A 24,601-nucleotide genomic window follows, 5' to 3' on the forward strand; every position below is an offset into this window, starting at 1 on the left:
CGGAGCTGCTGATATCTCTGTTGGATTGTCCGGAGCTGGTACCGGGCGGAGTGGCGCTGTCTCGGCCTGAAAGGAACCCATTGTTATTAAATGGTCTAAAGCTCGTTCAGCAATAGATTTATCTGGCTGAGCAATAGAATCAATCGCTGGACATGGGCGGTAGCGCAGACGTATCTGGTCTTGATGGCGGCAGATACGTTTCTCCGTAGTCTGTATTTCGTAGAGACGATGACCCAAAGATCTGCAGATGACTCCAGGTATCCAGAGTGGGTTTGACCTGAATGTCCGGGTGTAGACCTTGTCGTTGACTGAGAACTTCGTTGGTGAGATCTGAGACTGGGCCGGAAGAGGCTGCAACAGAGAAAGCAAAGTTCTGTGAGGTCGTCCATGGAGCTTCTGTGCAGGAGTGATATTATCAGCGCCGGGCAGAGTTCTGTAGTTGCTTAAGAGTTGGAGCAATGCTTGGTCTTTAGTTAAGCCTGAAGAGACAGCTTTTTTCATACTTCTCTTAAATGTTTGTACAAAGCGTTCAGCTTCACCATTAGATTGAGGGTGAAAAGGCGGTGCTAGGATATGACGAATGCCATTATATGTACAAAATTTCTTAAAAGCAGTAGCTGTAAATTGAGGTCCGTTGTCCGAAATGAGGACTTGAGGTAAGCCTTCTGTAGTAAATATCTTTTGTAGAGCACGAATGGTAGCTTCGGTCGTAGTAGTCGAATGCATATCCACTACATATGGAAAGTGCGATAGTGAGTCGATGACTATTAACCACATGGAATTGAGGAAAGGACCTGCGAAATCGATGTGAACTCGTTCCCATGGAGTAGTAGCAGGAGGCCATGAAGCTAGATCAGAAGACGGGGCGTTCTGATTCAGTTGACATTGTTCACAATGACGGATGAGCTTTTCGATGGCGGCATCAATACCGGGCCAGTAGCAGTGTTGACGTGCTAGTTGCTTCGTTCGGGATATACCCCAATGGCTTTGGTGTAATAATTCGAGGACTTGTTTCTGTAGGCTAAGTGGGATAACCACTCGGAAGATGGTGCCTGCTTCTAGGAGTACGACTCCAGCACGAGTCGTGAGACGATGCTGCATACGATGATAAGGTGCAAGGTGGGCGGGAAGATTGCTCTGAAGAGGCCAACCGTTGCGGATGTAAGTACGCACAGTAGCAAGTGTACTGTCCTTATCCGTAGCTTTAGCTATGCAGGTAGCATCAATAGGAAAACTGGAGACAGTATCTTCAAGTTCTATGTCCAACTGAAGACATTCAGATTCTTGAGAATCGAAGGCAGTATCAGGACCAACTGGTAAGCGTGAGAGGGCATCAGCATTACAATGCTGGGATGTGGCTCGATAGACAATCTGATAGGAATAATCAGAAAGGAACATGGACCATCGTTGAAGCTTTCTGAGGGAATTCTCAGGGATCTTATTACCAGGATGGAATAAGTGTACGAGAGGCTTATGATCAGTAATGATCAGGAAATGGTTGCCATAGAGATATTCATTGAAACGGCGAATACCAAAGATAATGGCTAAAGCTTCTTTCTCTATCTGTGAGTATCGACGTTGATGGTCATTAAGTGTTTTCGAAGCGAAAGCGATGGGGCGTTCTTGTCCATGACGATCCTTCTGGGAGAGAACGGCACCGACACCGTAGTCTGAAGCGTCAGTAGCGAGCGTGAGGAGCTTGTCGGGCTGAAAATGAGTGAGTTGTATAGCTTGAATGAAGGCGTTGTTGATGGTTTTCCATGCCTGTTGGCATTGCGGAGTCCATTGAAATTTAACACCTTGTTTACGTAGAGCGTTTAATGGAGCTGCCACTGTAGCGAAGCGGGGAATGAACTTGTTATAGTAGTTCGCTTTGCCTATGAAGGACTGGAGCTGCTTGAGGTTCTGAGGTGCTGGCATGTTGACGATAGCTGAGACATTCTGTGCACTAGGGCGAATTCCAGTCTTATCAAGTATATGTCTTAGGTAGTGAACTTGAGGCTGAAAGAATGTACATTTAGCGAGATTCGCTCGTAGGCCATTGTCTTTCAATTTCTGTAGAAGGAGGCGTAGATTGTTTAGATGTTCCCGATGATCTTTTCCCGTAACAATAATATCATCCAGGTAGTTAGCACAGCCGGGAATGGAGGCAGTGAGTTGAGCTAAATAGCGCTGAAAAATAGCCGCTGAGGATGAAACACCGAATGGGAGCCGCTGGAGCTGGAGCAGTCCGAGAGGAGTGTTGAGTGTTAGAAATTTCTTAGAGTCTTCGTCTAAAAGTAGCTGGAGATATGCTTCTTTAAGATCAACTCGAGAGAAGAATTGTCCACCAGCGAGACGACGGAATAAGTCTTCTGGACGTGGAATAGGAAAGATATCTGTGTCGAGTTGTGCGTTGACTGTAGATCTAAAATCGCCACAAAGTCGAACATTACCATCAGGTTTCTTGATTACCACTAGTGGAGTAGCCCATTGACTAGAAGTAACTGGTACCACAATTCCAGTTTGTATCCATCTGTCTAATTCTTTCGTGACCAGGTCTTGAAGTGCTAGGGGTACTGGACGTGCTTTGAGGAAGCGAGGCTTAGCTCCGGATTTCAGCTGTATGTGAGCTGTATAGTCTTTTGCTGTTCCGAGCTGAGAGTCGAAGACTTCAGGAAACTGCTTTAGGAGATCGGTAACGTCAGAAGTAGGATGCAATGTAGATACAACGTTAATGTTGTCATGTATCTGGAAACCAAATAAGTTAAATAGATCCATGCCCATAATGTTGGATGCAGTGTAGTTGTTAACTACGAGAAGAGGAATGGCCTTCTGAATTCCTTTATAACTAGCCTGAAGCTGGATTTGACCTTTAATGTCAATTTTCCTTTTGTTAAACGTCACAAGCTGGATGTCAGCTGGAGAGCATGAAGGGGAACCTAAGTCATGGTAGGTAGCCAGATTAATAATAGAGACAGGTGATCCAGTGTCTAATTGAAAATCGACAGATCGAGTAGAGAATGAGAGGAACGATGATCTTGTGAGAATTCCTTGTGGGCAGAATAAGATTGATCTGATCAACTTCCATGTCTTGGCGGGGCTGTATATGCTTCGGGCGTGCTGCAGGAGTCTTAGCAGGGCGGAGCGAACTCCGACATACAGTCTTAATGTGTCCAAGTTTATTACATCGTTCACAAGTGGCTTTGAAAGAACGACAGTCACGACGTTCATGATGCTTGAAACAGCCTCGGCAGGAAGGCAGGAGTTTCGAGGTGCTTTTAGAATTGGGCTTCCTTGTAGCATTACGAGAGGGAACCTGGCGAGAATGCTTGGTAGAGAGCGCCTTATCTGGACGGTTCACTGTAGCAGAGGACTTGCGGGCCTGAGTCGAGACTTGAGCAACTTCGTGTGGAGAAGCTATGGCTGCGGCAGTCTTGGTAGGAAGCTCATAAACCGTAGCAATACGCTGGACGTCTTCTAAAGAAGGGTTACTCTGCTTGACAGCGTCAAAACGTATCTTGTCTTCAGGAGTATGTAAAATTACCATGTCCCGAATGAGAGAATCAGTGTAGGGTGAAGCACAACCGTCCTTGGAGCATATGAACTGGCAGGGTTTAGCTAGACCACGCAATTCAGTTATCCATTCAGTATGTGTCTGATGGGGTTGCTTTCTGCTCTGAAAAAATTTATAGCGAGCAGCCACTATGTGAGGAGCTTTGGCATAATGTTCAGTGAGACGGGCCAGGAGCTGTGCGAATGGTACCTCAGAAAGGTTTTCTTCTGGACCTAATTTACGTAGTAATTCACACGTAGCATTGCCAACTGAACTAAGAAATAGTGCTCGGCGGCGTTGATCATCTGTGTCAGAATGGCAGATGAAATGCTGTTGTAAGCGTGCTAAATAAACTGACCATTCTTCCTTAGCCGGATCAAAAGCAGAGAACGGAGGAATAGCTGATGGCTGTGTAGTGACAGAAATAGCTTGAATAGCCTGAATTAATGCTGCCTGTTGTTGTTGCATAAACTGTTGTTGTTGCTGCTGTAAGGCTTGGAATACCGTAGCGAGTTGCTCAGCTGTAGCCATTGCGAGATGCGTGCAATAAAGAGCAAGGAGAGCTGTGTGTCAGAACTGGTTGTAGGCGCGACCTTGACCGGTATATGCTGGGAGTGAGAGAGAGAGCAAGCAAACACGCTGGAGCGTGCCACACAGGTGGAGCGCACGACAGAGAGCTGTGGAATGTCTGTTAAGTGGGCGACACACTGGGCACTGATTGACTTCGTCGCCAATGTCTAAGTGTATGAGGGCACTGAGTTTGCTGTACCTCGTTGTGAAGGAGTGGAGGAATAGCAAGTTATTATCTTGTCGCCACAGAGTTGGTGACTGGGGCCGATGAATTGGAGTGTTTGTTGCGTTCCTTTTTTTTTTTTACCTCGTCGCCATAGAGTTGTGTTGTAACCAAGGTTGAGATTTACAAAACATAACTTTATTATTCGCTTCAAATGCAAAATACACTATTTACACAAATAAAAATGAAATCTAACTTGAAGCAAATGAATTAGGAATCTTGAGAAAGAGTCTATCTTTTGTACACTATATACAAGTTTATAGTATTTACATCCACTTCTATCTCGAAAAGATAGTCCTTGTGATAAGAAAAGTCGATAGTCGAAAACTATCCGAAGTACTGACATAAATGTTTTGGAAAGTCCTTCCTTGTTGAGTTCATAAAGGCAAGTTCAATGTTGGAAAATTCTTACTTGGCGAAACCAAGGGAGCTTGCATTAATTAGGGAAATATAACGGTATGTAATAGTATGACTGGATATGGGCAGCGGAAGAGGAGCGGTGACCAGAGGTGAGACCTCGTACTGCCAGAAATTCAGTCCACCTGGTCGAAGCACATTTTCAAGAGGAGTAGCCTCCGTGCTCGACGTAGGGTGTATTCTGGAGCTGGACACCGGGACAAGTGGGCATCTGGACAGGCTGGGAGTTCCTCTTTATAGTACACACACGACTGTTCAGGCACGCGCACTGAGGGCTGCGCGTCGAGACTAGAAGAATGACACTTGGCGCGCGTGTAGCTGGCTGGCGGAGCGAGAAGGGAGCGCCGGACATACAACAGTTTTGAATGTTTCCAGATCGCTTGTAGAATCTGATAGCAATGAGGCATCTCAGCCGGATTGTTGTGCGGCAACTCTCCCAACTATCAGGGAGAGACGCCGCACCCTCCTGTTTTCATACCTCAAGGCTATCATGGCCCAAAATTAGCTTACTTTCAACTACAGTTATGTTTCTGACGTCTACTGTACTAAAAACGTCTGATTTAAGCATTTGAAGCCAACTTAATGTACAATAAATTAACACACGCAAAAACTTTGTCAGGGGGAAACATGTACTCGCCTCATGATATCGGCTATAATTGGCGTAATATACGAGCAAATTTCGTCACACTCGCAGACAGTAGTTCTTCCTTAGAAACTGAAAAACCACACATATTGCCATCTAGCTGTAACGATGGGAACCTTTAGCTACAGTGTATGCGGCATCTCTACCGGGGCGGCATCTGTCCCGGATTTACCTTACTCTAAATATGAAGTTTGGTTTGGATCTATCCATCCGTTTCGACGTGATGGTGGAACAGACAAACAGACAAATAAACAAACACGAAAAGTAAAAACCACCGATTCGGTCTTGAGTTGACCTAAAACGGATAAATATTTGAAAATTTTGCAAAACAAAAGTAATTACAGACAGCGGACCCCCTACAATTTTATTTATAAGATTTCGTATTTTTCTCATGTTAACGATCCAACTGAAGGATATGAGTCTCACAGCAATTACATATGTACATAGGGCATATGCAAAGCAATGCAATTTCTTTTACAATTGGCTACACGTCGCACCGACACAGATAGATCTTATGGCGACGATGGAACAGGAAAGGCCTAGGAGTGGGAAGGAAGTGGCCATGGCCGTAATTAAGGCACTGCCTCAACATTATCCTGGTGAGAAAATGGGAAACCACGGAAAACCATCTTCAGGGCTTCCGACATTGGGATTCGAACGCACTTATCTCCTGGATGCAAGCTCACAGCTGCGCACTTCTATCCGCACGGCCGACTTGCCCGGTGGACAATGCATCAACTTACAATATAATCGTTACAGATTGTTTGTATATCGTCTCACATGTTCACCCATGCTCTTCTGATTTGATTTGAAATTTGTTATTTTTAAAGTTATGATCAATTTCTTAGTATCTTCAGTTAGCTAGGGAACGCATTTAAATATCTGTTCAAGCAGTTTCTTATTAAATATGAATACATTCATGATTATGTCACCAAAGTTCATTCCATTACTTAAATATTTTGGCTCCTCATGTTATTTAGCAGCATTTACCCACATTATTATTTTAACACGAAACACCCTGAATTTGGTCTAATCGTATTTTGGGTAAAACGGTTAGAATATATATGGCTATTTTACTTGTTTGATATCCATCCATTATATTATTACTTTCCTGAAACGAGTAAATAAATAAATAAATTGTAGAAATGTATTTGGTTAAAAATTAGTCATGGCCTATATTTTAGGTGTGTTGTTGTTTGAGTCATCAGTCTATAGACTGGTTTGATGCAGCTCTCCATGCCACCCTATCCTGTGCTAAAATTTTCATTTCTATGTAACTATTGCATCCTACATCTGCTCTAATCTGCTTGTCATATTCATACCTTGGTCTACCCCTACCATTTTTACCACCAACACTTCCTTCAAAAACCAGCTGAACAAGTCCTGGGTGTCTTAAGATGTGTCCTATCATTCTATCTTTTCTTCTCGTCAAATTTAGCCAAATCGATCTCCTCTCGCCAATTCGATTCCGTATCTCTTCATTCATGACCCGATCTATTCATCTCACCTTCAGCATCCTTCTGTAACACCACATTTTAAAAGCTTCTATTCTCTTTCTTTCTGAGCTAGTTATCATTCATGTTTCACTTCCATACAATGCCACGCTCCACACAAAAGTCTTCAAAAACATGTTTCCAATTCCAATATCAATGTTTGAAGTGAGCAAATTTCTTTTCTTAAGGAAGCTCTTCTTTGCTTGTGTTAATCTGCATTTTATGTCCTCCTTACTTCTGCCATCGTTAGTTATTTTACTACCCAGGTAACAATATTCATTTACTTCCTTTAAGACTTCATTTCCTAATTTAATATTTCCTGGATCACCTTCAGGACAAATATTTTAAGTTCCCTATGGGAATCAACATCTGCATAACCTGCCTTTGTTCGACTGCACTCCATTATTTTTGCTTTGGACTTATTTATTTTCATCTTGTACTCCTTACCCAAGGCTTCGTCCATACCATTCAGCAGCTTCTCGAGATCTTCTGCAGTCTCAGATAAAATAACTATGTCATCGGCAAATCTCAAGGTTTTGATTTCCTCTCCTTGGATTGTGATCCCCTTTCCAAATTCCTCTTTGATTTCCTTTATTGCCTGTTTTATGTACACACTGAAAAGGAGGGGACAAACTGCAGCCTTGCATCACTCCTTTCTGGATTGCTGCTTCTTTTTCAAAGCCCTCGATTCCTATTACTGCAGACTGATTTTTATACAGATTGTAGATAATTCTTCGTTCTCGGTATCTGTTCCCAATCACCTTCAGAATCGTAAATAGCTTGGTCCAATAAACATTATCGAATGCCTCTTCTAGATCTACGAATGCCATGTACGTGGGCTTGTCCTTCTTGCCCATCTTTAGGTACCATCTTAATATTCTTGTGGAACTGGGAAAGAAAACCAGAGCAGGCGACTTATGTACTGTATGGTCAGGATGATCATTTGTAACACAATTCAATAATAATAATAATAATAATAATAATAATAATAATAATAATAATAATAATAATAATAATGGTTTTAGGTCCCACGATGTGCTTTTATGATTTTCGGGAGATGACCGGGCGTCAAAATTTTGTACCGCAAATAGCAAAAAGTAGCGTCCTTATGGTGATTGAGTAATGTGCCTGCCTCATAATTTTAGGCCCCACGTTTAATTCCCGGTCATTCCAGGGATTTTTATTTTAGACCAAGGTCTGGAATAGTGTTTTTTTTGTTTGTTTGCTAGTTGCTTAACGTTGCACCGACACAGATAGGTCTTATGGCGACGATGGGACAGGGAAGGGCTAGGAGTGGGAAGGAAGCGGCCGTGGCCTTAATTAAGGTACAGCCCCGGCATTTGCCTGGTGTGAAAATGGGAAACTACGGAGAACCATTTTCAGGGCTGCTGACAGTGGGGTTCGAACCTACTATCTCCCGAATACTGGATACTGGCCGCACTTAAGGGACTGCAGCTATCGAGCTCGGTAGGAATAGGTTTTAACCAGCCACGTAAGAGAATCTGGTATATAACAGAAGCAATGGTCCGGTCACAAAAGCTAAGCAATTATCTGAGAGGTCGTTACGCTGACCAAGTGTTATTCCGAAATTCGTTGGCCATCTGGCTGGGTAACAGCATTCATGGCAGGCTAAAGGCCTTACTTGGCTGTTTCACCATGGATTAGTTTGTCGTAAGTTGCGACTAAGCCCGGAAATACTTCCACTTTGTTTTGCCATTCATCTCCTACACTTTTCCTATAGGTCTTGTGTTGGTCAATTCTATTTCTACCAATCTCGACAAGTTCTTTTTTTGCTAAGGGCTTTACGTCGCACCGACACAGATAGGTCTTATGGCGACGATGGGATGGGAAAGGCCTAGGAGTTGGAAGGAAGCGGCCATGGCCTTAATTAATGTACAGCCCCAGCATTTGCCTGGTGTGAAAATGGGAAACCACGGAAAACCATCTTCAGGGCTTCCGATAGTGGGATTCGAACCTACTATCTCCCGGATGCAAGCTCACAGCCGCGCGCCTCTACGCGCACGGCCAACTCGCCCGGCCGACAAGTTCTACCAATCTCGACAAGTTCTAGAAATTAATGGGTTTATCTTTCCGTTAGACCATATCGTCTTTCTTTGAAGTATAGGACATATTTCCCTTTCTTTCTTTCTTTCTTTCTTTCTTTCTTTTTTTTCTTCCTTTCTTCGATAAGTTGTTTGTCCCTTAAAGCCACAATAATAACTATCACCAGCGTCATTTGTTTAATAATAGTAAGTAACATCGTCATCACCATTTTTATTTGTCTAATGGTCATCACTGTTAGCAGCCGACCGACCAACCGACCTGCCAATCACAAATTGACTAACTTGCTGACTGTTCCCCCTTTAAACGCGACAAATTTACTTCGGATAATCGACTGCCAAACTGAACGACGGTGTGACTGATGGATTAGCCGAAGTTTTTCACTACGCATGCATAACAAGGAATGTTTTTCTCTTTTCAGGTCTGTTTGTCATCATGGGCGTGCAGACCTGTCGGGATGGCAAAGGCTACTGCCTACTAGGACAGGACTGTTCCTTGGACAATGACTTCATGTCCGACGATCTTGGTGGGCACTGTGACGGTCTACGATCTGCCTTTACACCAAGTGCTCCCTTCGTTTGTTGTCGGTTCAGTGGTGATGCCACTACTACGGAAATGTCACCAACTACCACAGATGTGAGTCTTGACGCAGATGGCACGACCATTACGCTGCCTTTGAATGAAGAAAAACGGTTAGAAGAGCGAATAAAGCCGAAAATTACTACAAAGAGAAGCTATGATGTACATGAAGAGCCCTTAGAAATCACTCGTTCCTCAGAGAAAGATCCACTGAACAGATCAAGTAGATTAGATGATGCGAAGAAGGAGAATGATGGACCTTTTCATGTGGAACTCACTGTAGATGGATTTGTTAAAGAAGAAATGAGCGCGTATAATAAGAATTCAAGCTCAATGAAAAGTGAACATAGATTAGGTAATAACGCAGCAGGATTAGCTGATGCTCACAGCCAGAGAATTAATATTACAGTGCCGTGGGTAAATATGTCCACTGAACCAATCTTGTGTGCCTTACAGCCAAGAAAACTCGAAGAGAGAGGTCCATTAGTGTTCCCCAGATGCGAACCATTGCCTTCTGCTACATTATCTACTACCACTATAAAACCTAGCCCGGACCTGGATAATCAAGCTCGAAGGGCAGATAGGATTATTGGCACTAAAGGCGATTCCAGATCTGAAATCCAATTATCAACTGAAATTACTGTTGACAATAAGTCTGGGATTATGGAAGTAGAAAATAATGACGTCGCTGGTTCCGTTACAACAAGCGATGGCTTATCAGCGCTTGAAAACACAGATAGCGCTAACGGCACGGCATATCTGTCCAACGCCCATAAAATGCGTTCAGGTAACAATTTAAGTGATTTTGATAGTGTTTTAAAGGCTGTTTCTAACGCAGTTAAGAGTTTTGACACATCTAGCGTCAAATATACATTAGGAAGTACAACTGGTGACAAGAATAGTATTAAAGAAACGACTACAGCAGCCGATGGTGATCCAATAAATAGTTCTATGATGCACGATACTACTACAGAATATGTACCGGAATGTGAGGAAGACATTGAAGGATCTTGCAATGAGTATGTAGATGACACAACAACTACCGTAATGGACCAAGTTTTCACTTCGGAGAAACACCTGGAGGATGAAAATCACTCCACCGGAGGACCGACTCTCACTCATACAACTACGACTTCAACGTATGACACAGAGAGCACTCTGCTACCTGAAGTGACGCAAACATCAGATGTAGAGAACATTGATTCAACCACACTCGCTACTGAAGGCATAACTCAAGGAACAATATCTCTCATTTCCAAGAAGTCTTCAACCACTCAAAGAATGACAGCTTCTTCGCTCAGCACAGGAATGCCCAGTCCAATGCAGTCACCAGCGTCTTCAACAGCAGTGCCCTCGACAATATCAGCTACGGAATCGTCAACCGAGAACAGCGTAGAGGAGTCAAATGATAGTACAACGGAACTATCATATAATTATACCAGTAACAAAGAGACAAAACAAACTATAGCTAGTAATTCAGACTACAACGAAAATATAAGTGACACATTTTCAGATAGTACGACCATCGCAAGTGTTGATACCAGCACCACTAACAGGGATAAAGCAAATGTCAGCGTGTGTATTGGAGGACGCCAGGTGACCTCTGGAGATGACTGCTGGCTGATTCAGTTTCAAGACTCGAGAAGTAATAGCACTGTTTGTCCTGGAGCACTTCTCACCACCAACATGGTTATTACGTCTGCCAGTTGTGCTATTAGGTAAGAGTAATTTATTTTATATTAAACGTTACAGTTATGCAGTTGTCCCCACACATTTTCGTTTCACGACGCCCTTAGTGTTTCAAGATTTTTCAGTGGCGAGCGAATTCATCGTATAGGCCTATTTAACACTTGTAACTCATTATATTTATCATTTAATACGTCTCACTCTTTCATATGTTTTTCACTTTCCGTAATTTTCAATTTTCATATGATTTTCGTAACAGTTGAAAAAACTATTCATGATACTTGCATGGATATTTCCATTGCACTTCGCTTTAACTGTACTAACAACCTCCTGACGTGCCCGTGCTTCGCAGCGGAATGAGCAGGCCGCAGACAGCCGTGAACACTCCTACTACTAAATGTTTTCATTCCTCCAGTGAAGGGGGAGGCGGGCGCCTTAGACGGTGACGCCGTCTCTCAGGCCAGGAGATTTGTATCGGAGAGGAGATGTGCGAAGATGGTGAGAGGGTTGGCGGCCGTGGCCTATACCAGGAACTGTCCCAGCATTCGCCTTAGTGCAGGAGAATGGAAAACTACGAAAAACCATTCTCAGGACAGCGACGGTGGGGACCAGCCCCTCTGCTCGGTTGGTCGGTCGGAGTGCAGATTCGTCGGACAAGCTGAAGTCCACTCTGCAACCACCGACGTGAACACTCCTCTGCCATATTCCGTTAAGTTTACACACTGCTCATTCCAATCAGCACACTCCTCTGATTCCCTTTTAAGTTTGCACACTGCTCATTCCAATCAGCACACTTCTCTGATTCCCTTTTTAGTTTGCACACTGCTCATTCCAATCAGCACACTCCTCTGATTCCCTTTTAAGTTTACACACTGCTCCTTCCAATCAGCACACTCCTCTGCCATATTCCGTTAAATGTGCACACTGCTCATTCCAATCAGCACACTCCTCTGATTCCCTTTTAAGTTTGCACACTGCTCCTTCCAATCAGCACACTCCTCTGTCATATTCCGCTGAGTTTGCACACTGCTCGTTCCAATCAACACACTCCTCTGTCAAATTCCGTTAAGTTTGCACACTGCTCATTCCAATCAGCACACTCCTCTGCCATATTCCGTTAAATGTGCACACTGCTCATTCCAATCAGCACACTCCTCTGATTCCCTTTTCAGTTTGCACACTGCTCATTCCAATCAGCACACTCCTCTGTCATATTCCGCTAAGTTTGCACACTGCTCGTTCCAATCAACACACTCCTCTGTCAAATTCCGTTAAGTTTGCACACTGCTCATTCCAATCAGCACACTCCTCTGTCATACTCCGTTGACTATGCACACTGCTCATTCCAATCAACACACTCCTCTGTCAAATTCCGTTAAGTTTGCACACTGCTCGTTCCAATCAGCACACTCCTCTGTCAAATTCCAATAAGTTTGCACACTCCTCGTTCCAATCAGCACACTATTCTGTCAAATTCCGTTAAGTTTGCACACTGCTCATTCAAATCTGCACACTCCTCTGTCATATTCCGTTTTAAGTTTGCACCCTGCTCATTCCAATCAGCACACTCCTTTGTCATATTCCGTTTTAAGTTTGCACACTGCTTTCCAATCAGCACACTCCTCTGTTATATTCCGCTAAGTGTGCACACTGCTCATTCCAATCAGCACACTCCTCTGTCATATTCCGTTTTAAGTTTGCACACTGCTCATTCCAATCAGCACACTCCTCTGTCATATTCCGTTAGGTGTGCAAACGGCTCATTCCAATCAGCACAACCCTGTGTCATATTCCGTTTTAAGTTTGCACACTGCTCATTCCAATCAGCACATTCCTCTGTCATATTCCGTTAAGTTTGCACATTGCTCATTCCAACCAGCACACTCCTCTATCATGTTCCGTTAAGTTCGCACGCTGCTCATTCCAATCAGCACACTCCTCTGTCATATTCCGTTAAGTGTGCGCACTGCTCATTCCAATCAGCACACTCCTCTGTCATATTCCGTTAAGTTTGCACACTGCTCATTCCAATAAGCGCACTCCTTTGTCATATTCCGTTAAGTGTGTACACTGCTCATTCCAATCAGCACACTGCTCTGTCATATTCCGTTTTAAGTTTGCACACTGCTCATTCCAATCAGCACACTCCTCTGTCATATTCCGTTAAGTTTGCACACTGCTCATTCCAATAAGCACACTCCTCTGTCATATTCCGTTAAGTGTGTACACTGCTCATTCCAATCAGCACACTGCTCTGTCATATTCCGTTTTAAGTTTGCACACTGCTCATTCCAATCAGCACACTCCTCTGTCATATTCCGTTAAGTTTGCACACTGCTCATTCCAATAAGCACACTCCTCTGTCATATTCCGTTAAGTGTGTACACTGCTCATTCCAATCAGCACACTGCTCTGTCATATTCCGTTTTAAGTTTGCACACTGCTCATTCCAATCAGCACACTGCTCTGTCATATTCCGTTTTAAGTTTGCACACTGCTCATTGCAATCAGGACACTCCTCTGTCATATTCCGTTCAGTGTGCACACTGCTCATTCCAATCAGCACACTCCTCTGTCATATTCCGTTTGAAGTTTGCACACTGCTCATTCCAATAAGCACACTCCTCTGTCACATTCCGTTAAGTGTGTACACTACTCATCCCAATCAGCACACTCCTCTGTCACATTCCGTTAAGTGTGCACACTACTCATCCCAATCAGCACACTCCTCTGTCATATTCCATTGAGTGTGCATACTGCTTATTCCAATCAACGCCTCAGATTGGGGATTGAATAGCTGGAATACTATGATGAACCAGTGTGTTACGTACAAATATTAATCAGAAAATATATGAACCAGAGGAATGGCATAAAAAGGAAGAAGGTTTTCTAACTACCCAGCTATTTACCGCCAATATTGACATAGGTTGTTTTACTCGACACGCAGCAGTAATCCTCTCTATTGCAGATAAATGACAGCGGAAGAGACAACCACGTCACAACAAACAATGGAAAATGTTATTGTTGATCAATTTTATGAGCTTTGGATATTGTAGGCCTTCATGTTTAGTTTCCTTCCGACTCTGTGATATTAGGGTATCTAATGTGAAGGGATTTCTTCCTTCTTTCATGACTCCCTTTTATCTTATTTTTCTTCTCTTTTACAATTTTCTTTACGTCGGACCGACACTGACAGGTCTTATGGCGACGATGGGATAGGTAAGGCCTAGGAGTGGGAAGGAAGCGGCCTTAATTTAGGTACAGCCCCAGTCTGGTGTGAAAATAGGTAACCACGGCAAAACATCTTCAGGGCTGCCGACAGTAGGGTTGGAACCCACTATTTCCCGGACACAAGCTCACAGCTGCGCGCCCCTAACCACACGGCCAACTCGCCTGATAATCTTATTCTTCAAGCAGTCATCATTCTTAAAGTGATCGTTCCTTTACGAATTTTTCTCATTTTTTAATAATCTTCAGAATTTTTCTTGTTGATATGGACCAATGACCACGCGGTTTTACACTTTAAGGTAATCAAGACAGAAACCATCGCCAGTTAACATGACTGAACAATATTTCCATGTTAGCAATGCTCGGCATTGATATGTACTAAGCAACAAAAGTCTAAATTCATGATTTCTGTTATCAAAGTCGGTACGGTAAAACTGTATTAAGGCAAAAAAGATCGGAAATTGTATTCTCTATAACTTTTCTTATGTAACGTAGTACTTTTTGGATAGGACTAATAACGTAGGTATTAAAAAAATTAATTTTAGGCCTCCTTGCCTAAATTACCATTTCATGCAGCTTGTATAAAATTATTTATAACCTAGACTGTAGCGCCTTATTCCCCGACTACACATACCGATTTTCATTAAATTCTGTTTACCCATTTTCTCGTGGCTCGGCGTGATATGGACTTAGCAACAAAAATCGAAATTCATGAATTTGTCAGTTATCATAGCCAGTACTATAAAAATTTATAAGGCGTAAATGATCGGAAATTTAATTCTATATAAATTTCGTCATGTAGTATTTATCGATAGGACTACTAATAACATAGATATTTGAGAATTAAATTTTTGGACTTCCGCTAAACTACCGTTTCACTACGTGTAGATATAATTATTTATATCCTAGATTGTAGTGGCTCATTTATCGACGTTACATACCGATTTTCATTAAATTCTGTTCAGCTATTTTCTCTGCTCGTACAGACAGACAGTTAGAGAGAAATGACGGAAAATTAAAAAAGTCCATTTCCTTCTAATCGTGGATACAAAACGACTATTCTTTTCAAATTCTGAGCAATTCATAGACAAAACTATTATCTTACACATATTGATAGGCTCTTGATTCTTTTATTTGCTTTCTACAGAATCATTTGTAGTACAACTATTATAACAGAAGTAAATGGAAGGACTATCACTTCATTGATTTTCAATTCTGCATTGCCTATTAGTATTTTCTCTATATTATCCTTAGAATTATTGTATCTTTAATTCATTAAGGCCATGGCCACTTCCTTCCCACTCCTAGCCCTTTCCTGTTCCATCGTCACCATAAGACCTATCTGTGTCGGTACAACGTTAAGCAAATTGTAGAAAAAATATTTTGTTCAATATTGTAATTAGATTAGATACTTAATTTATATTGTGTGATTTTGTTTGTCGGTTCGCCAACCTCAATTATTTGAGGAAGAATAAATAATAATAATAATAATAATAATAATAATAATAATAATAATAATAATAATAATAATAATAATAATAATAATAACATACATACATTATCATTATAGACTGCTATCTATGCCTTTCAGCGTTCAATAATAATGAAAATTAAATGCATTTTCCATTATGTCGTTCCTGACATTCTGAGATTCGTCTTGACGCAAGGCTTCATCCTAGACCATTTGTTCTATACAACAGTTGTTGTTCTTCGACCCCTCTGCATATTACTTCGGTTTCTGTGCTTTTTTTGTATCGCCCGATATAGAAGAATAACGATGCCCTATACAAATAAAATAATTTTAGGAACATGCAATTCAGTTGGCCCGATAAAAATTCAGTTCAGTACGAAGTGACTTAATTTTTTGAGAATTTATGATAAATAGAACACCTGAAACCACCCGCTGAGATATGTTACATTTTTTGTTTCTTAGTTCCTTGACAATAGGAGGACCGGCATAACTTGTCTACCTAGAAGGACCGTATTGTCATTCTGACCGGTGGTATTTTCCTTCAAATTTATCTGGTTAAAAGTATAAATAATTGTAGTATGGTCATAATGAACAGTGGAGGGCCCTTAAGGTAAAAGCTTTAATAACTCTCTTCATATTTGGCATAACTTCTATTTTTTGAGGAAGCACTTATTTTTGAAGGTTATTAAGAGTCGTTAAAAATGTAGAGGTATTAAAATAAAATGTGCTTCATTTACGTAGTAATAAAGTGGATATGTTCTAATGTTAACGAATGACACAATGTGCCAGTTTTCTGGTAAACAGTTATAATTGCGAAGAATGTGCGTACTAACCTGTTTTACAGCATCTTTAACGGTAGGTATGATTGAATTGTTCCTATTTTGAGCCAAAACCTCGTTTTATAATTCATACAATAATAGCGTAATACTTCCTCTTTCAGAAAATGATTATACAGGGTGTTAGGTGTATACGTGCAGATATTAAGCTAGTCGGCAAAGAAAAAGACATCTCACAATATATGCTATGTACTTTTTATCTTGTCCTATTAGTTTGCCCATAACTGAGCCAAATATTTCAGGACCTAATGTGTTTTGAACGGCCGTAGCAGGATATGCCGGTTACGTCATTCTGTCCACGCGTAGTGGAAGTACAGTAGCAGAGTCTAGGGCTTGTTGAACCTGTTTCTTATCGCAGGCCAACACATGTTGTTGTGCACTTCCCCTAAAGGCTTGGCAAGTAGGAGAGGATGACTCACGTGCCAAGCCACTTGCTGAACTCGAAAACCGGTCTAGGGTACTCTGTGTGAAATGTACACAGGATCCTTACATTGACCTCGAAGATACGCACCAGCACATACGTGCGAATAAAGTATTGTGTAGTTGTGTGTGACTTATAAGACGTCAATGGCATTACTCAGTGATCCAAGCTGACAAAATGAAAGGAAATAGTTAATAAGTAAATGAAAAATGAGCGCAACATTTCTGTGCTGTTATTGCAACAGTCTACGATGAATTTCTGACAATAGACAATGCGAGTTGTCTATGCTTATTCATAAACTTTTCAGGTCAATGAAAGGACGGTGGACACCGAAAGAAAAGGCTGTAAGTATTCAGTCATATTGTTATTAATGAGACAGATTTCAAAAACCGTAGTTGCAACCATGCGTGAACATTGCTCGAAGGAAAAATAGCTACTGTGGATTTCTTTTGCTAGATGCTTTACGTCGCACCGACACAAATAGGTCTTATGGCGACGATGGGACAGGAAAGGGCTAGTAGTGGGAAGGAAGCGGCCGTGGCCTTAATTAAGGTACAGCCCCAGCATTTGCCTGGTGTGAAAATGGGAAACCACGGAAAATCATCTTCAGGGCCGCCGACAGTGGGGTTCAAACCTGCTATCTCCCGAATACTGGATACTGGCCGCAGTTAAGCGACTGCGGCTATCGAGCTCGGTCTACTGTGGAATTGCCGCCGGGCATTTCTAATAGAAGGCTTATTCTTCTTTTTCCTAATCTGTTTACCTTCCAGGGTTGGTTTTCCCTCGGACTCAGCGAGGGATCCCACCTCTACCGCCTGAAGGGCAGTGTCCTGGAGCGTGAGACATTGGGTCGGGGGATACAACTGGGGAGAATGACCAGTACCTCGCCCAGGCGGCCTCACTTTCTATGCTGAACACAGAGGTCTTGTGTAGGCCTTTCGGGGGAATGGGGAGATTGGAAGGGATAGACAAGGAAGAGGGAAGGAAGTGGCCGTGGCCTTAAGTTAGGTACCATCCCGGCATTTGCCTGGAGAAGTGCGAAACTACGGGAAACCACTTTCAGGATGGCTGAGGTGGGAATCGAACCACCTGTACTCAGTTCACCTCCCGAGGCTTAGTGGACCCCGTTCCAGCCCTCGTACCACTTTTCAAATTTCGTGGCGGAGCTGGGGATGGAACACGGGCATCCGGGGGTTGGCAGCTAATCACACTAACCACTATACCACAGAGGTGGACAGAAGGCTAATTACTGGACAGTAAGTGCCGATAGGTAATGTTACGGACCCGTTTAATTAAAACGTCCGTAATAATAATGTTACTACTACTACTACTACTACTACTAATATCTTTACTTTCCACTAACTAATTTTCACGGTTTTCGAAGACGCTGAAGTGCCAGAATTTTGTAAAGCAGTACTTTTTAAAATGCAAGTAAATCCACAGACACGAGACTGGCGTATTTCAGCACCTTCAAATACCATCGAACTGAGCCGCCATCGAACCTGCCAAGGTGGGATCAGAAGACCAGCGCTCTATCGTCCGAGCTACGCAGACCGGCATTGGAGCTTAGAGTAAGTTGATCGTGCGGTTAGGGGCGCGCAGCTTTGAGCTTGTATTCTGGTGATAGTGGGTTCGAACTCCACTGCCGGTAGCCGGGAAGATGGTTTTCCGTAGCTTCCCATTTTCACATCAGGGAAATGCTGGAACTGTACCCTTATTAGACTTCGAACGCTTCCTTCCCACTTGTATCCCTTTTCTCTCCCATCGTCGCCGTAAGACCTATTTGTGTCGGTGCGACGTAAAACAATTTGTAAGTACATGCTTCGGCGATTTCGGAGACATGTCTGCAATTATAATATTAATAATAATTCGGACCTGTTAAAAGTTCACTATTTTCTTTAGTGTTTTCTGACAGATTACGAGCTACGAAGTTTGAGTGGGGCGATTAACTTTTATTTTCATAATAGTCAGTAATAATAGACTAACACAGTTTTTATAATAATATTGTTAGTGGCTTTTCGACGGATGCAAGCTAATCGCACGGTCAACTCGCCCAATAATAATAATAATAATAATAATAATAATAATAATAATAATAATAATAATAATAATAATAATAATAATAATAATAATAGTAAATCTTCACGTGCCAATGGAGACGCGCGGTGTCAGAATTTTGCCCACAGGTATTCTTTAAGGTGCCCGTAAATCTACCGATCAGAAGCGGTCGTATTTGAGCACCTTCAAATACCAGCGGACTGAGCCAGGATCGAGCCTGCAAAGTTCATGAAACCAGTGCTTGAACCGTCTGAGCCACTCAGCCTGGCAACGTTTATTTTGATACGTTGAATAGGCACTGCAAAATCAGCAGTAAGCTAGAAGGTTCTCATTTACATTTAAACATGTTCTCTTCGGTTGGAAGCACGAAAGGAAGGTACGTTTAATTAATTTATGTTTATAACATGTCCCTTACTGGTATGAAGTAAAACGTTCGATGTGTTTTGACATTTCAATTCCGATACTACTCACTTTGAAATTCTATCCCATGCATTCTTTCGTTGACGTAATAAACTTTATTTACGTACACGTCAACACGGGTTGTTTCTGCGTACGGCGAGTTGGACTCCCAAAAGACCATGATATAGAAATCGCACTGTGGGAGAATATTCCACGTAAGCAGTTCGACAAAAGCATTAGACCTGTCACGTGCCGGTTGTCTGCTGTTCCTAGCGACCGGGGATGTGGCTGGACGGGTTCCCCACCCCTACATGAAACAGGTCTGTCTGACCTTGACCTGAATAACAGCTGTCAGAGATGCGAATTATCGTCCGTAGTAGTAGTATTTGAATAATGCCAGTGTATGAACACCACGAATACCATTATATGCTGCTAGTGTATCGTGTGGCAGAACAGAACACGGGTCACCCTTCATGAATCTATCGGGAAAGGCTTCCAGCAATTTATATTTTGTTTCTTATTCCCTACGAGTTAAAACAGAGGACACTTTGCGTTTTTAAGGGCCGATGACATTAAGACAGCAATCATCATCATCATCATAATCATCATCGTCGTCGTCGTCGTGGTCGTCGTCGTCACGTATAAATATTCAATAAAATAATCGTTTTATATTCATCATTACTAAAATAGGAACTATAAGTTAACATTTAACTTAAGAAGATTGCGTAGAGTGTTTTGTTAATTTACAAAAGGAAGTTTAACATTTCTTTTAATGCAATCTGTATGTTTTTGTTTTCTAAACTGTTGCACTGTAATGTTTAACATAGGTACATTATGTTGTTCACAGGCGTTTTCGTGTACGTTCGTAAATCCGTACTTTTCTATTCGAGATAGTCTTGTTACCGTCCACCTAGAATTACGGAGCCCGTACTGTATGTTAGTTCAGTATTTTTCTACAACAGAGTGTTACGAATGCGACTGTAGTTCCCGCGACCACGCCAATCTTATGTCTGTGTCACTAATGTGCACTTTGTTCAGCTTGACTATGTGATTCTCGTTACATTCTTCTTCCTCTTCTTCTACTGCAGCCTTATGTCTTAACAGGTATACTGTATTCTACCGACATCATCTCAACACGCAGTAGCGTAATCTGCTGCGATTTACCGAGCTCAATAGCTGCAGTCGCTTAAGTCCGGCTCCGTGGCTAAATGGTTAGCGTGCTGGCCTTTGGTCACAGGGGTACCGTGTTCGATTCCCGGGAGGGTCGGAAATTTAACCTTAATTGGTTAAATTTGCTGGCACGGGAACTGGGTGTATATGCCATCTTCATCATCATTTCATCCTCATCACGACGCGCAGGTCGCCTACGGACATCAAATCAAAAGACCTGCATCTGGCGAGCCGAACTTGTCCTGGGACACTCCCGGCACTAAAAGCCATACGGCATTTCATTTCAGTGTGGCCAGTATCCATTATTCGGGAGATAGTGGGTTCGAACCCCACTCTCGGCAGCCCAGAAGATGGTTTTCCGTGGTTTCCCATTCTCACATCAGACAAATGCTGGTGCTGTACCTTAATTAAGGCCACGGCCGCTTCCTTCCCTGTCCTAGCCCGTTCAAGTCCCATCATCGCCATAAGGCCTATATGTGTAGGTGCGACGTAAAGCCAATAGCTGCTGCGATTTGTTATTAGCACCATCATAGTAAAATGTAATATAGTTGTAGCGGAATCTTCTTAGATATGTTCAACATCTGTGGATTGTGTATAATTTGATAACTCATCTGTACTCATGAAAGCGACCGTCGGCCTGGCGTTCAGGTTAATAGCTACATGTCTCTAACGTGTAACCTTGTTCATGTTTCTTATATTTGTTGATGTGTATGTTTGATGTTTATACACAATACGAGATTACAGCTGACTCATCCCCACGAGCTTGACCTGGTTCTCGTTTTACGCATAGTAATCTGTAGGTAACTACTGCGACCGATGCTAACTCACGTGACATACATTTCATCTTGTTTCCTCTTAAACCACGAATATTTTATTATTTTCTTCCACGTATTTCAGTTTTTAATGACCTAATAATAATAATAATAATAATAATAATAATAATAATAATAATAATAATAATAATAATAATAATAATAATAATAATAATAATAATAACGTTAAGTGCTTTACGTCCCACTAACTACTTCTACGGTTTTCTGAGACGCTGAGGTGCCCGAATTTAGTCCCGCGCGAGTTCTTTTTATGTACCAGAAAATCCGCCGACACGAGGCTGACCTACAGTATTTGAGCACCTTCAAATACCACCGGACTGGGCCAGGTTAGAACCTGTAAAGTTGGAGTCAAAAGGCCGGCACCTCAACCGTCTGAGCAACTCAGCCCGGAAGGAGGCACGAAATGTAGGTACGTTTAATTTATTTAGTTGTATAACATGTCCAATACTCCTTTGACACTAAACGTTCAATGTGTTTCAATAATTCAATTCCGATGCTACTCATTTGGGCATCCCATGACTGCTTTCATTGGCGTAAGGACCTGCCATCTTTCTTCTACCTTTACGCAATGCACAGCGGGGTACTGTATTTCACGTCCCGGCGCGCCTATCCCAACCAATAATTATATCACACGCTCGTACAGGTCCCTCACCGATTCAGGTTTTCAGGTCATTTCCATACTCACTAGACCACGAGGCTGATGACGACACATATCCCAATCCCTTAAAGGACATAACAGCAAATGAACCAGTATTAACGCTGAGAATTCGGTACATCTCCAGGGTCCGAAACCGATGACCAGGGTTGTCTGAAGCCCATAAGACGGAAACTGAATACTGACAACTACGAACCCAGTCTGGCGAGAATGTAACGCAACAAGGCATACGCTACTGTAGTAGCCACCTTCAGCTGTTATCGTAGCTCAGTTGCTCTTAAACATAAAACCAGTTTGACAAGTATGTTACGTAACATCTCGTGCATTGCATAGGGAGCGTTCAGCTGTTGCCCGTAAACATAAACAGAAACCAGTTTGGCACGCATGGCGCGTGACTCGCCTGTTCTGAAAGGGAAGCTATTCATTCACAAGAACAAGGCATACTACCTATTCTAAAAACATCGTATCTCTTTGCTCTCGAAAATAACTTCCGAGAATTACTAAAAGTTTGATATATAGTGGTTCGTCACATCGTTCTCTATTGCTAGAATAAATATCTGCAGGTATACACCTAACACTCTGTATATTAGTCATTGCGGCTTTTTAAAGCATGTAGAAGCCATTTATTATGAGCCCGAAGGATATTTAAAAGCCCAGATACACACCCACTTCTCCTGTAATAACATAATGATAGTTTACACTATGTTTTTCACTGGTTATTCACGTATATCGCTGCATTTTTGCCGTAGAAGTACACTTGCGCATGCTGACACTCGCTTGTTTACTACGTAATGAACATAATTACGTTACTTTAGTAAATGTTGTAGTTAGAACTGACGGAGAGAACGTTGTACCTCTTCTAAATAGTATTCATTCTATATCTGCCACACGTGAATACTTTGCTGGTTTATATATTATTGAGTAATCCATTTTCGGAACCAGCTATGTGAATTATGAAAATGGGATAATGGTATGCTATGTTGCTTCATGATACTGGCTTCTAATTTAGCTATGTTTCAGGTTCCAAAATAAGCTATAATAGGCTTAAATTTGACATAAAAATGGCAGACGGTTGCAAAACCTGCTACATGCATGGCATGTACGGATTCAAAGCCTAATAAATTCACAGGCCAATGTTTACGTTTACAAAACCTGCTATATGTCTATTTACTTACATGGCTGTTCTTCGAGTAGAGTTGCAAAATCTGCTATTTTTCTTTCCATAAGAACAGAAATGCACTCCACCTTGTCAAAGAAAATAATGATAAAACGCTTATTTCTATTGTAGATAGTTAAGTGAGCTGTACTGCATAGCGTCGAGATTCAGTTGTCAAATTCTGCTTGCAATTGTTTCCATTGTTCGCTAATTTCTCTGAGTTCATTGTAGTGGATGCAGCCTACAAGCTGACGGAATCGTAACACGTCTGGGGGAAGATACGAGTACTCCTGCTGAGGATTGGAAAGCATATTCAGTTGACATTCTTTAAAACCATGGACAAAGGTATTTCCAATTCAGAAAGCAAATAGATTAACAGTCACAAGAAACAATAGCAATGAATCTCTCCTATTTCGAGGAGAGCCCTTCTACAATTTTGACATTGGTGAAGAAAAAAGTTTGTGCGGGAAAGGTAAACATTTTAAGATTGCTCTCATCCCTGATATCCCAAGGGGTGTTGTTGTGAAATCGGCTAAGGTGAAGGATATTAACATACTTCTTGTTCTTCAGTTTGAGGAAGCATGAGGCCGTAATCCAGATTTGGAATTCTATGTTGATGTCTTTGTAGGATGATGATCACGGTGATGACACTTTGGACTTTGAACTAATGGAAGCTGATGAAACAGACATAGCCTAAACCCTTTATTTGGTTGTACTTTGATAGTACTATATTAATACACATAACTATTCTAAACTGTTTATGTCTTTTACGTTGTAATATACTCTCTTCTACTCGGTATGTTCTTTCATTGCGTGTGTATGCACCATATATTGCAACGTACTCAATACATCAACAGTGTGTGACCAAACTGCACCAATACAATAATTGTAACTGGTTTTGCAAACTAAGGCACAATCAATTTGGCTGCCACTGGAGCTGCAAAACCTGCTATGTGAACAACACAGTTGCAAAACCTGATATATGCGAATGAAATATATTAATAACTTGTTTTATGGTCATAAGATATTTCAGAACTTTGGTACACATATTACAATCATGTATACCTATAACTGATAAAAACAATCAGCCACATTTCTGTTTCGTTATATTAGTTTTTCCTGATTTCTCACAAATTGCTTATCATACACATAGCTGGTTTTGCAAAT

At 41.9% G+C, this 24,601-nt stretch overlaps 2 protein-coding genes across 2 annotated transcripts in view; both read left to right on the forward strand.

Moving 5' to 3' along the window:
* LOC136859129 (uncharacterized) overlaps window positions 1-10,069 on the forward strand; it is a 98,657-nt gene extending 88,588 nt beyond the window's left edge. The window contains exons 3-4 of the mRNA XM_067138674.2: window positions 9,364-9,876; window positions 9,978-10,069. Coding sequence (XP_066994775.2) covers window positions 9,364-9,876; window positions 9,978-10,069 — 605 coding nt within the window. The remainder of the gene's footprint in view (window positions 1-9,363; window positions 9,877-9,977) is intronic.
* Window positions 10,070-10,083: 14 nt separating this feature from the next.
* The window catches only part of LOC136878872 (uncharacterized), a 148,881-nt gene continuing 134,363 nt past the window's right edge, over window positions 10,084-24,601 (forward strand). The window contains exon 1 of the mRNA XM_067152434.2: window positions 10,084-11,239. Within this exon, the coding sequence (XP_067008535.2) occupies window positions 10,185-11,239 (1,055 nt within the window). The 5' untranslated portion in view covers window positions 10,084-10,184. The remainder of the gene's footprint in view (window positions 11,240-24,601) is intronic.

Source organism: Anabrus simplex, chromosome 1 (genome assembly GCF_040414725.1).
Source record: "Anabrus simplex isolate iqAnaSimp1 chromosome 1, ASM4041472v1, whole genome shotgun sequence".
In the NCBI taxonomy this organism is placed as follows: Eukaryota; Metazoa; Arthropoda; class Insecta; order Orthoptera; family Tettigoniidae; genus Anabrus; species Anabrus simplex.